The following is a 14264-nucleotide window of genomic DNA, read 5'->3' as shown; positions in this document are numbered from 1 at the left end:
CAAGGTTTCTCAGCTGACCCACAGAATGTTTTCTTTCAGCACTTGTTAGCTCCTTCTTTCATTCCTGTTAGTCCCAAATCTATGACAAATTATTTCTAGCCGCATAGATTAAGTAGATTTTGAGGTTTTTTTTAGTAAGGATGCATTATGTGGAATTCTAGTCAAGGAAATACATCCAAAGTATTTCCCTAATGAAGTCCCAGAAAGCTAACAGATGTATTTCACTGTTCTGCCAACTTTCCTACAACCTAGATATAGGTACTCTGGTTGGCTCTAGATGCTTCTAGGACTTTGTAGCATGCACACCTTTATCTGCTGGTAGTAAAAAGTTATCTCAAGCTCTAAAGCTATTGCTTTAGAGAAGCTTTAAAATATGCCATGCTGTATCTGTGGACTGGGCTGTGTGCAGAGGAAATCTCAGGCACAGGTGTATGTACATCTGGTCCAAGAGAGTTGTATGGTCTTTGTCTACCAGGTCTCACTCCAAGGAAGGGAAAAGGTTTTTACTGAAGTCAGTGACAATCATTTAGTTTATTGGACATTGCCTTTGGAACACCTATAAATTCCTCTAGCTGTATTGGTTAAGGAGAAACATATGTAAACTAGAAGTGTACTAAATATTTGAATATAAATTTAACTCTTTTTTTAAACTTGTGTTGCTTTACTGTAGCCAATATTCTTCCCACATTCTTCTGCTCTATTGCAATCTTCAGAAAACTTGGAAGTAATGAGAATAAAGTCGCTGAGTTTGAAAATCTCCATTTTAAAAGCATTTCCTATAGCATTTCCTGTACCTGTATTTCAGGTACATACTGAAATGCTTCATAAATCTTCAAGAAAGTGAAGAGGAATAAACAGTGGAAAAAGTTAATTGACAGCACATCTATACAGTAGATGTCTGCAGTAGGCAGTCTTTAACACAAATCTGCCTATTTCACTAAACTTGAAAGCATTTGTAGAAGGATTTCTGTATCCTGCAGTGTTCCATAGTGATTAGGTTCAAAAATTGGTATAGCTTTTGCAGAATTGCCAAAATTAAATGAACAGGAACTAAAATTTAAAATATGAAATTGCTACTTTTTGCTTACTCCATGTACAAAAAGAAAACCTTGTTCTAAAAACAAATAGTAATTTGGAGTTCTGTATGTATAGTAGGTGTTAGTCTGCTTGAAAAAGAGTCTTAAAATAATTGACTAAAGCTATCCCATTATCTTGTTTAAGGCTTAACATTATTTTAGCGTGTGAAAAGTGCATACATGTGAATGATGTTTATAGTATGCTGTTTGCTGAGTTTAAGAAGCGAGAATTTGGAATCATCTTTAATTTTTTGTCCATTTTTTGGTACGTCTTTTTTTTTTTTTCACAGATCATGTTCAGCTTTATGTTTAGTTATGTCCCATGCTATATTTCAAAAACTTTAAATGTTACAGGTTTTTTGCTATGTAAGGTCTTCAAATGCGTGGTTTTGTAGACAAAAGTTGCATACAACTTAAATGGAGCAGGCTAAAAGGAAATTTTGTTTCATGTTTATAGTTCTTTCATCTTACTATCTTATCAAGGCAGCTAATTCCCCTTTTGTTGGACTGGAAGTAAATTACTGATTGGGTTTTTTAGTAATAATGATGTTTGCAGGTACTGTCAAGCATATACATACACACATATACAGAGATACCTGTAGTCCATATTGATAAAAATTGAAATTATTCGCCATGACCCCTGTAACTCTAAGAAACTTAATCCACAAATAAAACTGGTGATACAAATACAAAAATATTTTTAGTTTGCTAAACAGGACTTCTTCCCTAAAGGGAGCAGGGGTGCTGCAGTGGCGAGATGTCAGTCTGTGATACCGGTGGGGGGCAGGGGTCCTACCTTGGCACTGAGGTTGGTTCTCTAGCCCTTATGCAACCTGGGTCATTTCCAGGAGTTCCCATTGTGGAGGGACATTGGGAGCAAGCCTAATGCTCAGCTAAGCAAACAGTTGGTGAATTGATTACAGTGCTGTCCATTATCAGAACCTTTCACTCATTAGGATGCTCTGACGAGCTGAGAGCTAAAACCACCAGCTTAATAATGCAGCTGAACCAAGTGCCATGTCCTTAAAAGTCATGGTGAGAATAACTGCATTGCCAAACAAGGAATGAGCAGTCTTCAATTAAAGAAAGAAAAGGAGGCAGTTTGGAGCTACAGTTCATGTTACGTATTTCCAAAGAAGCTTTCATTTTCAGCAGTGACAGAATTTGAAGAGCCTTTTTAGGTTTTCATTTAAAAGTGAGCAAGAAATGCAAAATGTCATAGTTTGAAAGTTTATTAAAATCTACTCTTTATTTAATTTACAGTTTTCTTCTGTGATTACTGGCTCATCAGAGCTTATGCCAATATGTAAATTTCAGTTTCTACAGGGAAAGGGTAATTGTTTTGAAAGCTAATTGGTTTTTAATTTGTTTTCTGTGAAGTGAATTTTTTAGCTAGTACCTCAGAAGGAAGCACTTTTCCATAATTTTTGATGAAAACATAGAAGAATGGTGGTGTTTGTCAGTGTTATTAATAGGTGTCCTAAAACACTGAACTCTCTCAAGGAGAAATATCTTACATAAAGGATCTTTCTGCTTTTATTGGAAAACTTAAGCAAGTTTTGTTTACATTTAATTTTATTAAGATCTGAGAAGCAGTTTATGTTTAATTTGTCCCATATAGTTAAGCTAGCTAATTACATTTGAAGTGTTTCATTTTAATGCCACAAGAACACAGTAAAGAGTAAAATAAAATATTGAGTAATTTTTTTTACCTTGTATACACAGATATTAAAATGTTTTTCTCTTCTGAAATTTTTGTAGCGAGTGGAAAATGGCGACTTCAACTGGATTATTCCAGGAAAATTTTTGGCTTTTAGTGGACCACACCCGAAAAGCAAACTTGAAAATGGTATGGTGTATGTTTTAATGCTGTGCTATGATGTTATTTTTCCAGCATGTAAAACCATCACAGCAAAAAAGCAGAAGGTAATAGAGGATTTTAGATCAGTTTTAATCTTCAGAAATAATCATCCAGTGAGCATTGTATATATGCTCATAGAATTTAATTCAAAAAGTTCTGGAATTCTTCTTTGCCAGAAGAATTTGAATTGTTTTAACAGTCAGTAACTTTTCATCCTGTGACAAAGTTCCTGAGAGGCTCAGGTCACTTACTATCCTCCTGGAACCTGACACCTGGTACAGTAAGTGTGCAGAACTAAAGGTGAGTTGCATTAAACACAGAAGACTGTGTTAAGAGTTTTGTGGCACAGTCCAGGAAAGACTGTTAGAAGAAGCTTGCCTTTCCTACTGAATATACTTGGGGTAATGTGAAGAACCTGGGGAATGTGATTCTAGTGGAATAAAAAAAAAGAAAAACTTGGCTGCTTGACTGACAGAGGGAAAGTAGAGATTTGGTCTAGCTAAAAGGAAAATCAGTCACTTAGATACTACCAGCAGGGGTTTTTAAAATTTGACTATATTATTTGTGCCATGTCATGTTGTTTATGTGAGCATATTTTCTGAATATCTACCTGCCCTCCCCATTCCCTTCTTCTGCTCTCTCATGTTTCTTTATGACTGAAATGCTGCCAGTTACAAAGTGTGCCCTGAAAATTTAAGCAAAATCCAGAAAGAAAGTATTTTGATTGGTTTGGGTTTCTTCCCCAATCATTGTTGCAGCCCTTTCTTGTAGAATGTTTTTCTAAATTTACTTAAATTGTTCCATGGAATTGGGAAAACCTGTGTTTTATTTATAACATATATAACTGAAAATTATTAAATTAATACACTTAAAATCCAGTTATGGAACTATAAATAATCCTCTCTCAGGTGATTGCAGGTACACATTACAAAGCTACATTTGCCTCGTTATCTTGACTTGAATTGCATTTGCTAATGCTTATATGACATGAGCAGCTGTCTTGTGGTTGGTCATTGACCTCTCTCCCTGTCCCCCCATCTTGATCTAGAGGATCCTTTTGTCTCTTAACTGAGAATCAAGGCAATAAAGCTCTCTTACTTCCCAGTCGGATGGGAATATTTTTGGTACTGCAGTTTATCCTTTGACTGTTTCTCTTGTCCATAATATAGATGAGCAATCTATTTTCCATGAAAACAGTATTTCCTCTTCAATCATGCTTTTATTCTTTGATCTGCAGCTTGACTCTAGATAAACAGCTGTTTTGAAATGCTGAATTCATATATGTCCCCAGCTTGATGTATAAATCTCCTTGCAGAGAATAACAGGGGCTTAATGTGAGACAGAATCTATGTGAAACACTGTACTGTTTTAACTTTTTGTCTCCTAATACCTTTTATAATAAAAGTAGTCTTAATGAGCATTTTTGGACAATTTTTTTATATCACTTAAAATGTCTATTCTGAATAAAGTATTAAAGCATTTTTAGTATTAGTGTGTTTATTATTCAAGAAGTTTTCAGGGGCTATTTTGATTAGAGGGATTTTGAACTTCATAAACCTAGGACATTAAATGATTGTGGCTTTATTTTTTTAATAGGTTATCCTCTTCATGCACCTGAAGCCTACTTTCCTTATTTCAAGAAGCATAACATCACAACAATCATAAGACTAAACAAAAAGATTTATGAGGCAAAACGCTTTACTGATGCTGGTTTTGAGCACTATGATCTGTTCTTCATTGATGGCAGCACACCAAGTGACAGTATAGTGCAGAGGTTCCTGAACATCTGTGAAAATGCTGGTGGTGCCATTGCTGTACATTGCAAAGGTATGTGCACCTGTTCATTTCTGACTGAAGTTCAAAATAAGTATAAATCCATAGAGTGTATCCCAGAAATACAGCATTTAAGAACACTTTCAGATTGTGAGTAATAATGCTTTATGGTGCTTGACTAAATATATGCTAAATATTTGTTCTTTTCCTGTGTATATGTAGTCCTTACATCCTACAGTGTTATTTGCAGGAACTGACAATCTGTTGTTCATTGTTCTGTGGATTTTTTTTTTTATGACTTGAAGTCTTGAGATTTAGTTGATGCAGGTTTCTTTTTTGCATTCTGCTTTCACAGCGTTATGGTAATTGGCTAGGAAGTGCAAAACACTAAAAGGTTTTCTTTGTGCTTTTTGACTGTTCTACATTTTTCTGTGGAGTATGAATTCCACATTTCAAGTTGATGTGAGTTATTGTGATGCCAGCATTTCAAACCAGCCTAATTCAGCAAACCAGCCAGAAAATGCACAAAACATGCTTAGTCAAGAGGGATTAACAAAGGCTTTTAAGGGTTCAGCTTGATTTATGTTTAGAGTTGTGTAAGGACATTGTGGAGACAAATGTCTTGCCTGATCAGAAGCAAGAATAGTACTATTCATAATTTTCTCATGAACAATAAATATGCATATCAAAGATAAACAGGTTTATTTTCCAACAAGTTGTTACTGTTGCTAGAACCCAGAAGCTTTGATAAGCTGGGCATCTGCTAATTGGCTAAATAAGAGCATAAACCATTGATTAGCAGGAGGTTGTTAGTAAGTTATTGTCCAGGCTTAGCTGCTAAAGGAATATAACATACTTGGTAGTGAGTTAGAGATGTGCTTTCTACACTGAAGTATTTTTGGTCTTTTGTCTGACCATTTAGTAAGCAAATCAACCATCTTGTTCTTTTTAGTTTTTATACCACCCGAAATAATCCTCTACAGTGTTAAATCAACAGTTAACTCAGGCCTAACTCAGTCAGAGTTATATTGCAGAGATGTTCTGAGCACAGCTATCACTCTAGAAACTGTTTGTCTCAGATGAGATAGAACAGCCAATTGCAAAGGATTGTAATGGGAAGTTTGTACATTAGCAGAATGTTGGAGGAAAGAAATGAAATCAATACTTCGCCTTTTAAATGAGTCTTCAGAGCTTGTCTTCCAAGCTACAGTTATGGACCCTCACTAGGGGTGAACATCTACCTTCACCCTGCCTAAATCATGTTCACTTTCAAAAAAGTCAGAGTTAGTGGTTAAATATAAAGAGCTGATAGTTGTGTATAGAATTGGCAGCAGAGATGTCTGGCTGCTTGGGGAGTTTCCATTTGAATAGTTGTTGGTGCTTAAATAATAGTAAAAGCTAATTTCTCTGTGTCTCTGTCGTCCCCTTAAAAACAGGACTAGTTTGGGATTTTTAGGCAATGGGTAAAATTTTTTTAAGCTGTTGATATCTAGAATTATACACTGGTCAACAGTCATTGCTGTTTGTACAGATAGCAGTGAATAGTTTTATTATGTGCTGGTTTCAAAACTGATGCAAAAAGAAAAACCCACTGAGTTGCTCTCTGTTGAGATGTGACATATTTGCATCATGAGTTTTAGGTACTTGTGCTGGCCTCTCAAAGGTGCTTTGATTATGGTTTTTTACTGGTATCATAAATGTGAAATTGGTATCCAGCTTGATCACGGCTTTTTAAAAAATATTAGCCTTTGTTTAAAAAAAGTTTGGAGTAGAATTTCTCAAGTGCCATGAGTGATCACTGTTACAAGTGTTCTTTTAAACCTTAACCTTTCCAAAGTATGAAAGATTTGTCTCTATATCTACAGCATTGAAATTAAATTGTGTGATTAATTTCTGATTCAATGTCCCATTTTTCACCATATCAGTATTTGAAGAAATAACATTGCATGAAAGTTTTCTTATATCCCATACTTTTACTTGATAATTCTGGAGTGCTCATCCCTTCATATGTGGCTGTTGATTCTTGTGTTTCTGTAGCTGGCCTGGGGAGAACAGGAACGCTGATTGCCTGTTACATCATGAAACACTACAAGTTCACACATGGTGAAGCCATTGCTTGGATAAGAATATGTCGCCCAGGCTCTATTATAGGACCCCAGCAACACTTCTTGGAAGAGTATGTGTGTATATATATATACATATATATGTACCTTCTTTGCTCCTCTCCATCCCTGTCCATCTTGCATGAGTTATAGGATCTAATTTGTCTACTGACATTTGTAAGTTATTGTCTGTTCAAAAGATTTAAGGTTAGTTAATAGGGAATTGAAGTGTGAGTTACTCAGAAGCAGTCAGCTTCTCTGGAGTTCTGTGCATTTTGTCCCCTTGGAGGGGCACAGGGCCTCAAGACTGAATTCTGTATAATCAGTTATGCTACACATGATGTATATAAAAACACTGTTTTATATTATTTTTTAAGTTGTGTTTTAAGAGCCTTTAAAATATGATTGCAAAAACCTGTTTAGTTAGCCTCTTTCCCCAGAAGGATTTGAGAAAATGAAGTTTTAGTACTGTTATGACTACAGACTAATATGGTGATTCTGAAGGGGGTTTTGTTGTTTTTTAGTTGTGAGGTTTTAAAGTTTTTTGTGATAGACATGTGAATTTTTTTTCCAGATGATGATGTGCAGAAGATTCAAATGTTGGCAGTCTGTAAGCATGGCATGTTTTCATATGGTTTTTTATATGTATGCAAATTTGCTGATGTGAATTTTCTTTGGTTTTGTATCCTGAAGGAAGCAAGCAATGTTATGGCAGGAGGGAGATCTCATCCGATCAAAGCAGAAACAGCAAGGAGTCGATGGAAACATTAACAGAGTTCTTAGTGGCTTAAATGACATTTCCATCAGTGACAGTCTGAACAAAGCACCAGACTCGGATCAATTCAAGGAGGTCAGTGTCCTTAGGAAAAATTTCAAGCAGACTGAAGCTGAGCCTTTAATAACTAGCTATAGATAACTTCTAAATATTTTTAGGACATAAATAGAACAAATCTCCACTTAATAAAAAAGTTCAAGAAATATTTAAAACTGTTACAGGTAGTTTTTCAAGCTTCCAAAAGTTTGCATTATTTCAAGTCATTGTCTCAGGATTTTCAGTTGTTTTCTTGAGCATGAAGGAATACAAAAAGTCAGCTTTCCTCCCGGAAACCAAAAATCTGCTTATTCCAAGATTTTAACTAATAATAATAATGCAGGTGTGCATAGATGTCCAACAGATTCTTGAAGTAAATAAATGCTGGCATTAGGCTTGAGCATCATGAACTTTGAGGTCAGGTTCTGCAAAAATGTGAGTGTGTTTGTACAGAGGTGCATTTCTTGTACCAGCACAAAGCACTTCTGTCTGCAGAAGACACTAGAGCAGCCTTCTGGGTTCTGATCTTCGTGAAGGGAGACACTCAGTGCTTTCAAACTACACTGCTCCTAGGATTTGATAGATTCCCTTGCTTTCATGCTTTTATTTCCCAGAATGATTCTGAAGGCAAAGATGTGGAAGCTCAGGATGGGATGACACAGGGAGATAAGCTGAACGCCTTAAAAAGTCGTAGACAGCCTTGTTCTGCTACCACTGGAGCTCTGAGGTAATTACCAGTCTGAGGTCATTTGCAGTTTTAAATTCTGTCCATGCTATCAGATCCATGTGGCAAGTCCATGATCTTGTTTAAGGCAGAGGTACTACCTGTACCACTTTCTGTGGTGGAAACTTCTCCAGGTATGTATCTATTAGTTGCAGATTTGGTTTGTTAATCTTTTTCTTCTCTCATTTTTTGCCCTCTGCCTCCCTTTTTAGGGATGCCTTTTTACTGTGTAGCAATAAAAGATAATGTAAAAAAACACTTCAAAATTTTCAAATTTATATCTGGTATTTTAGAACTTACAACTTGAACAAAATATTCTTAATCAAACTTAGTTGTCTTTCTATAATTACTTTTCTGTACTCCTTATAGAAATTTAGAGTTTTTCAGAACCAATAAAAATGTGAACTTTGAAATTAAACCTGAAGTAACTTTCTGTTCTCTTACTGTAAATTAAAGCATTGCTTGTCAATAATTCTAACTTTTATTTTTGTATTTTAAGCCAACCTGAGACTCACAGATATGATTTGGCAGAGGGGAAAGTGTTTTTATCCTTTGATAAAGATTGCTGCTTTTGTTTCTTTAGGCTGCAAGACATGAAACTGAACACCTGGTCAATATCACAACCCTTCAGGTACTGACTTAAGTTCTAGTTCTAAATGTATGTCACTTGACTAGGATCTTAATTTTCAGTGGTTTAGATCATTGCAAATCAATTGATGTGATCACTATTTCAAACTTCTCAGCATAGGCAGGTAACAAACCTTTTTAAACAGCTGCAAATTGCATGCCTCACCCCAGTGAATCTAAAATAAAATATGTAAGACAAAATTTCTATCATTATCAAGCATTAATACTGAAAAAAGCACATTTTTTTTCAGTTTTGTGACTGAATTTTTGAGTTGGATTTTTCCAGATGGCTAACATTGGAAATTATTGTTTTACCCTTTCTTGGTGTGTAATTAAAGCTGCTCAATGTCATTTTCCCTCTGTGTTTGTAGTTGGAGATCTGCACCCAAGTTTTTTCATTCTTTAAGGTCTGATTGGTGTATCCCCTAATCTAGGGCTAGAGAAAATACATTTTTTCAATTAATTAATGTGGACAGCTGTAATAGCAACAATTTGAGTAGGCCAGTGCAACATACATACAGCTCATTATCAACACATGAAGGATTTTGTCATTAAGAATCCCTCCCTAGAAAGCTGCCTGTTCTGTGCAACTTTGTGAAAGTTTTCATTTGGAAATGATGCTGACCTGAAAAAGCTGCAATTTTGGGTTTTTCTACTCGTACTTGCTCTATAAGCTCAAAAAGTACTCTTAATGAAGTTTACATTTAGAGTTCTAAAATTTATGATAAAACTTACAATAAATCTATAAAAAATGGACACTTGGCCTTCATAAATTATCAAGGTGAAAAGTAGCTTGTAACTTTTTAATAAGGTTCAGCAGGGGAAATAATTGGAGTGGATATCTGGAAAGTTTTTTTAAAAAATATGTTTTAGCAAGCAAACTTGAGTTTTTGCTGTTGAGTTCTGAGACTTGAGAATTCACAATTTTTAAAATAGCAATCTATGTATTGATAGATTATGTGTGTTGGAGATGTATATTTTAATTATAAAATCTTGCTTCTCACTGGAACTCTGCACTCTTTTAGACTGACTACTTCAGGTAGCGCAGAAGGATCCATATCTCCTCTGAAGGCCTCCAGAGTGATGGCAGTCACTTCACCATCTGCAGAAAGAATAAGCAGACTTTCCACATCCTCAGGCTCTACCCTTAAAAGGTTTTTTTCTTCTCTTTTTGGTATAAATGCTTGCAGTATCCCACAGTGGTTGTCAGCACATCTGCAGCCTATGAAGTGCTTGCTCTTATTGGCTCTAAGAAGACTTGGATTTACTTACAGTGATTTGCTGTTCCACTAGCCAAACTTTAGTTGCCTACAGATTTAAAAAACAAGCAAAACCCAAAATCTGTCCTACTGGTCTGAGAGTTTTATATAGATTGTGTCATCAGAAACAGTACTGTCTTAAGTGGGTTGTCAAGGTTTCCTTCATTTATCTCAGTTTATAGATGTTTTGTAGATATTCCCACTAGCCTATATACTATTACTCTCAGAATATGGAGTGGTAATTAATTTTTTTATGAACCCTTGATTTATTACTATTTAGCTCCATTATAACTATTGTCCTAAGTAATTATAAATATTAAATTACACTCAGAATGATTAATGCATTTTTAATAAATATGTGCACAAATATTTGCCTGATCAGAGTAACCAGCTTGAGGTATCTCAGGACACCCTATTTCTAGTCTCAAATTTTGTCATATTACTCCTTGGTTACTTGAAGGTTTGAATCACAAAACTGATAGCAAGAAACAGAGGAGGAGTCCTTAAACTGTTCCATGTACACAAACTACTTCAGTGTAAATCAGATACTCCCTAAGCCTTTTAACACCATCTCCTGCATGCATGTATGGTTTGACAGAGGCGAAAGCTGGTCATGGTGTAGTGCTTGAATAAGCAACACTTGGAAAGTCCTTACAAAGAATTCTGCTTTTCGTTAATTAGGAGCTAGAAATGAACCGGTGTGCAAACACAGATTATTTCAGAATGGTGTGTGTTATTCACCTAATGTCTTCTGAATTGTGTGTTACATTTTCGTATTTATCTCTACATACCTTGTGAATATTTTTTTCCCTGCATGTGTTTCCCATTCAGCGTTTCCATAAACTCCAGACTAGCCAGTTCTCTAGGGAACCTGTATGATTCTTCAGATGGTGATGAGAGCAATATGACATCATCGTCCTCTAGGACAGGTTTTTCTGTAAGCCCTATCTCCAGTCACCTGAATGGCAGCTTGCAGCTGCCACACAGAAAAAACCATGAACTGAACAACAACTTATACAACAGAAACAGCAGTAGTGGCAACAACCTGAGCAGCCCAAGCAATTTTCACAGCGACGTGACAGATGAGTATGCACCAGCCTTCCTTTATGGGCCTTACAGCTCCTCCAGCAGCATACCAGAGGCCATTCCTGTAAGTCATAGTCACAACAGCACTTTCAGGCAGCTCACTGATGCTTTTCTTCCTTGCTTCTGTGAGCAAAACTGTTGCAAAAAAAATCTTAACTCAGCATAATTCTCCAGCTTCCTCTAATGTTTCTGAACAGCACCTTTGTCTGTAACCTATCATTTCAGCTGCTTTTCTTCCCCATCTCTTCTAAGCATCTGTTACATGGAAGCTTCATGAACGTAATGAACTTTACATCTTTTCTGATAACTTTTTCTATGGACCTTCTTACCTTTTGGATTGTATTTCAAATTATCCATAACACAGTCTATAAGTTAATTATGTGTCTTCATGTCTGTGCAGTAAAAGATTTTAAGAAGCCCTTGTGTGGACCTTAGTAAACAGAAGATAGAACATCCTTAAAGATAAGGCTTATTTGAGCAATTAATGCTCTTGACTTGAAACCTACTCTTTTTCTAGCACTAAATGTGGCAAGTAATATAAGCAAGATTTTTCTGATGGTCTCACATTGAAGCAACTCTGGCGCCTTGGGCTTTTGTGCTCTTTTTCTGTGTAAAAGAGTCTGTATAAAGAGGATGTACTGATAAACAAATGCACTTGAAAGTGTTTCTATACGAAATGTAGAGAAGAGAGACTAGAGAAGCTTCAGTTATGAAATCAGAAACAGCTTCATCTATTCTAGGGAAAACAAAATCATATCTACTACTATAAATCTAAAACCAATTTAAAATACCTGATTTCCAAGGATTTGATAGCCTACTAATTATAAAAAATAGTACACTGTTTTTAATAGATTTTGCTTATGATTAAGGGAGCCTGTCAGCCTGTCTCGACTAGTTCTGACACTTAGGATTTTTATTTTTTTTTACTGGGTGGAAATAAAATTGTCTTTGTGCAAAATTAACTTCAGAGTATAGCACATCACTCTTCTGTTTCCTTAGCACTGATCAATTGTTTCATATAAAAAAGCTCTAGTGTTATACCTGCTGGTGGTTTTGGGTGTGGTGAGTGTGTCTTAAAACAGCTAATAACATTCATAGCATGTACCTTGGATGTCCTGCCAAAGGTCATTCACAGGCTGTGTTCTTTTCTTCCTGCAGAAGTGGAGGACCTACCCTCTTGTTAGCAGCTCGGTTGTGGCACCACTCACAGTTCAGAACCCCCATCTCTGTAGCTTGGGAGTATGAATTGCTATTTCTGAGGATAGATGACAATAGGAAATAAAATCTCATTATTCCATTGTGGAATTAAATTGCATGTGTGACTGAAATGTAATCTGTATAAACAGAACATTGAAGTTAGTTGAGGGAACGTGATTCTGTATTCTCTAACTCAGTGAGTTCTTCCTACTGTGGTAGAATCTGCTTAACTAAAGCAGCTCTTCAAAATACTTGATGCTTTCATACTCCTTGTTTAAAAAAAAAAAAAAAAATTAGCTTCTTTCCACTACAGTTTATTTGGAAATAAATGCTGATATTCCATGATCTTAGAATCACTGTTCTGCACTGTGTTTAAAATTGAGTTTATACTTTACTTTGAACAGCAGCAGTAACTTTTTGCAAGGGAGTTCTTAAATGTTGCCACATCCTCACCTCTTTAATTTGACTCTGTTTTTTCCTGCTACATGGGATTGTAATCAACTGTATATAATTGAGATTTTTCAAGTGAGATATAGAAACTGTGAAACTGAAACAAGAGGACTGTTCTTGTTTAACTAATTTGGTTTAATTTCTTCAGGCATAGAGATGAAGAGAGAGGTGAAAAGCTGTATATCAAGCCAGGAAGGAATGTTTGTTTGAGATATATTGATGAGTCTTCCATTTGTTCATGCATTCTGTTTGCTCTGGAAAGTCATCCTTTTTAGGGGTTCCCAGTTTTCAATCCAATATGCTGACAAAAATTCAGTCCTCAGAAGTTCAGTCCTCTGCTCCTGTTGAGTATACTGGAACTAAAAGTCAGTACACCACCAGTGGATGAGAGCAATCACTCATCTGAATAATAAGTGGTAAATTGGCTGATTTGTTTTTTCTTTTTTAATGTCTCACTTTCAATACTGTCTCATATTTAATGTATTGAACAATAATTCCTTGGAGAGTCAGTCCATTCCCATTCTTTTCAGTTGTTTCTTTTGTGAATTATATGCTGTCAACTGCATTTTTAGAGGTTTTTTTTCATATTTTACTTACAGCTACATATTATGCATAAAGCATATGCATGTAAACTTACATGCAGCATCCTAAGGCAAGAAACTCCTTGTAATTACAATATGACTTAGTCATGAAAATAAGCTGACACCATTCACAATAGGCCAGAATTTACAAGGGTAACTGACAATGTTAAGAATTACAGAAACAGTAAGCCTGTTTTCCTCAAGCAGCTTTAAAGGTTGAATGTAAATATAAAGTCTTAAAAGCTAAGAACTGTCACCTCCTTTGGAGAGGTAGTTGCAGTAACTTAATGCTACAAATGATTTTTTACAGTGAAAGCCAGGTTAGTGGGTCTGTTCCATAGGCGTAGGACATGAAATTAAGTGTTGGTGACACTTCAGGTTTCTTTTGTATCTAGATAGTTACAGAAGTGTAGGGTAGTGCTGTGTTTCTCCTTCATCTCATAAACCCTCGAGGTGCAACATAGTTGGCTTTGACACAAAAAATCCCCAAATCTGTGTGGGGAGTGGTTGTGGGTTACAATGTAACTTCCAGAATTGTAGCATGCCTTTCTTTATTAGACAAGGATGACTCAGGAAAAGGGAGAAAATCAAGCAATGTTGGTTTCTGTGTAGTTTAAGGAAGAAGAAAGAGCAATTCCTGAACAGGTGAAATAGCCATGTTGACAGCAGAGAGGTGTTTACAGCTCTGTGCATTGCAGTGAAGAAGGAAATTAATTG

The 14264-nt window shown here is 35.8% G+C and overlaps 1 protein-coding gene across 2 annotated transcripts in view; it reads left to right on the top strand.

Moving 5' to 3' along the window:
• CDC14A (cell division cycle 14A) overlaps positions 1 to 14264 on the top strand; it is a 51240-nt gene that overhangs the window by 29657 nt on the left and 7319 nt on the right. For both annotated transcript variants that reach the window (XM_059854396.1, XM_059854397.1), the window contains 8 exons: positions 2838 to 2925; positions 4534 to 4764; positions 6748 to 6886; positions 7506 to 7662; positions 8238 to 8350; positions 8931 to 8978; positions 10000 to 10128; positions 11065 to 11383. In XM_059854396.1, coding sequence (XP_059710379.1) covers positions 2838 to 2925; positions 4534 to 4764; positions 6748 to 6886; positions 7506 to 7662; positions 8238 to 8350; positions 8931 to 8978; positions 10000 to 10128; positions 11065 to 11383 — 1224 coding nt within the window. The remainder of the gene's footprint in view (positions 1 to 2837; positions 2926 to 4533; positions 4765 to 6747; positions 6887 to 7505; positions 7663 to 8237; positions 8351 to 8930; positions 8979 to 9999; positions 10129 to 11064; positions 11384 to 14264) is intronic.

This window comes from Haemorhous mexicanus, chromosome 9 (genome assembly GCF_027477595.1).
Source record: "Haemorhous mexicanus isolate bHaeMex1 chromosome 9, bHaeMex1.pri, whole genome shotgun sequence".
NCBI classification, from domain to species: Eukaryota; Metazoa; Chordata; class Aves; order Passeriformes; family Fringillidae; genus Haemorhous; species Haemorhous mexicanus.
The sequence above is the reverse complement of the archived record's forward strand: the minus strand, read 5'-3'. Positions and strand labels throughout refer to the sequence as shown.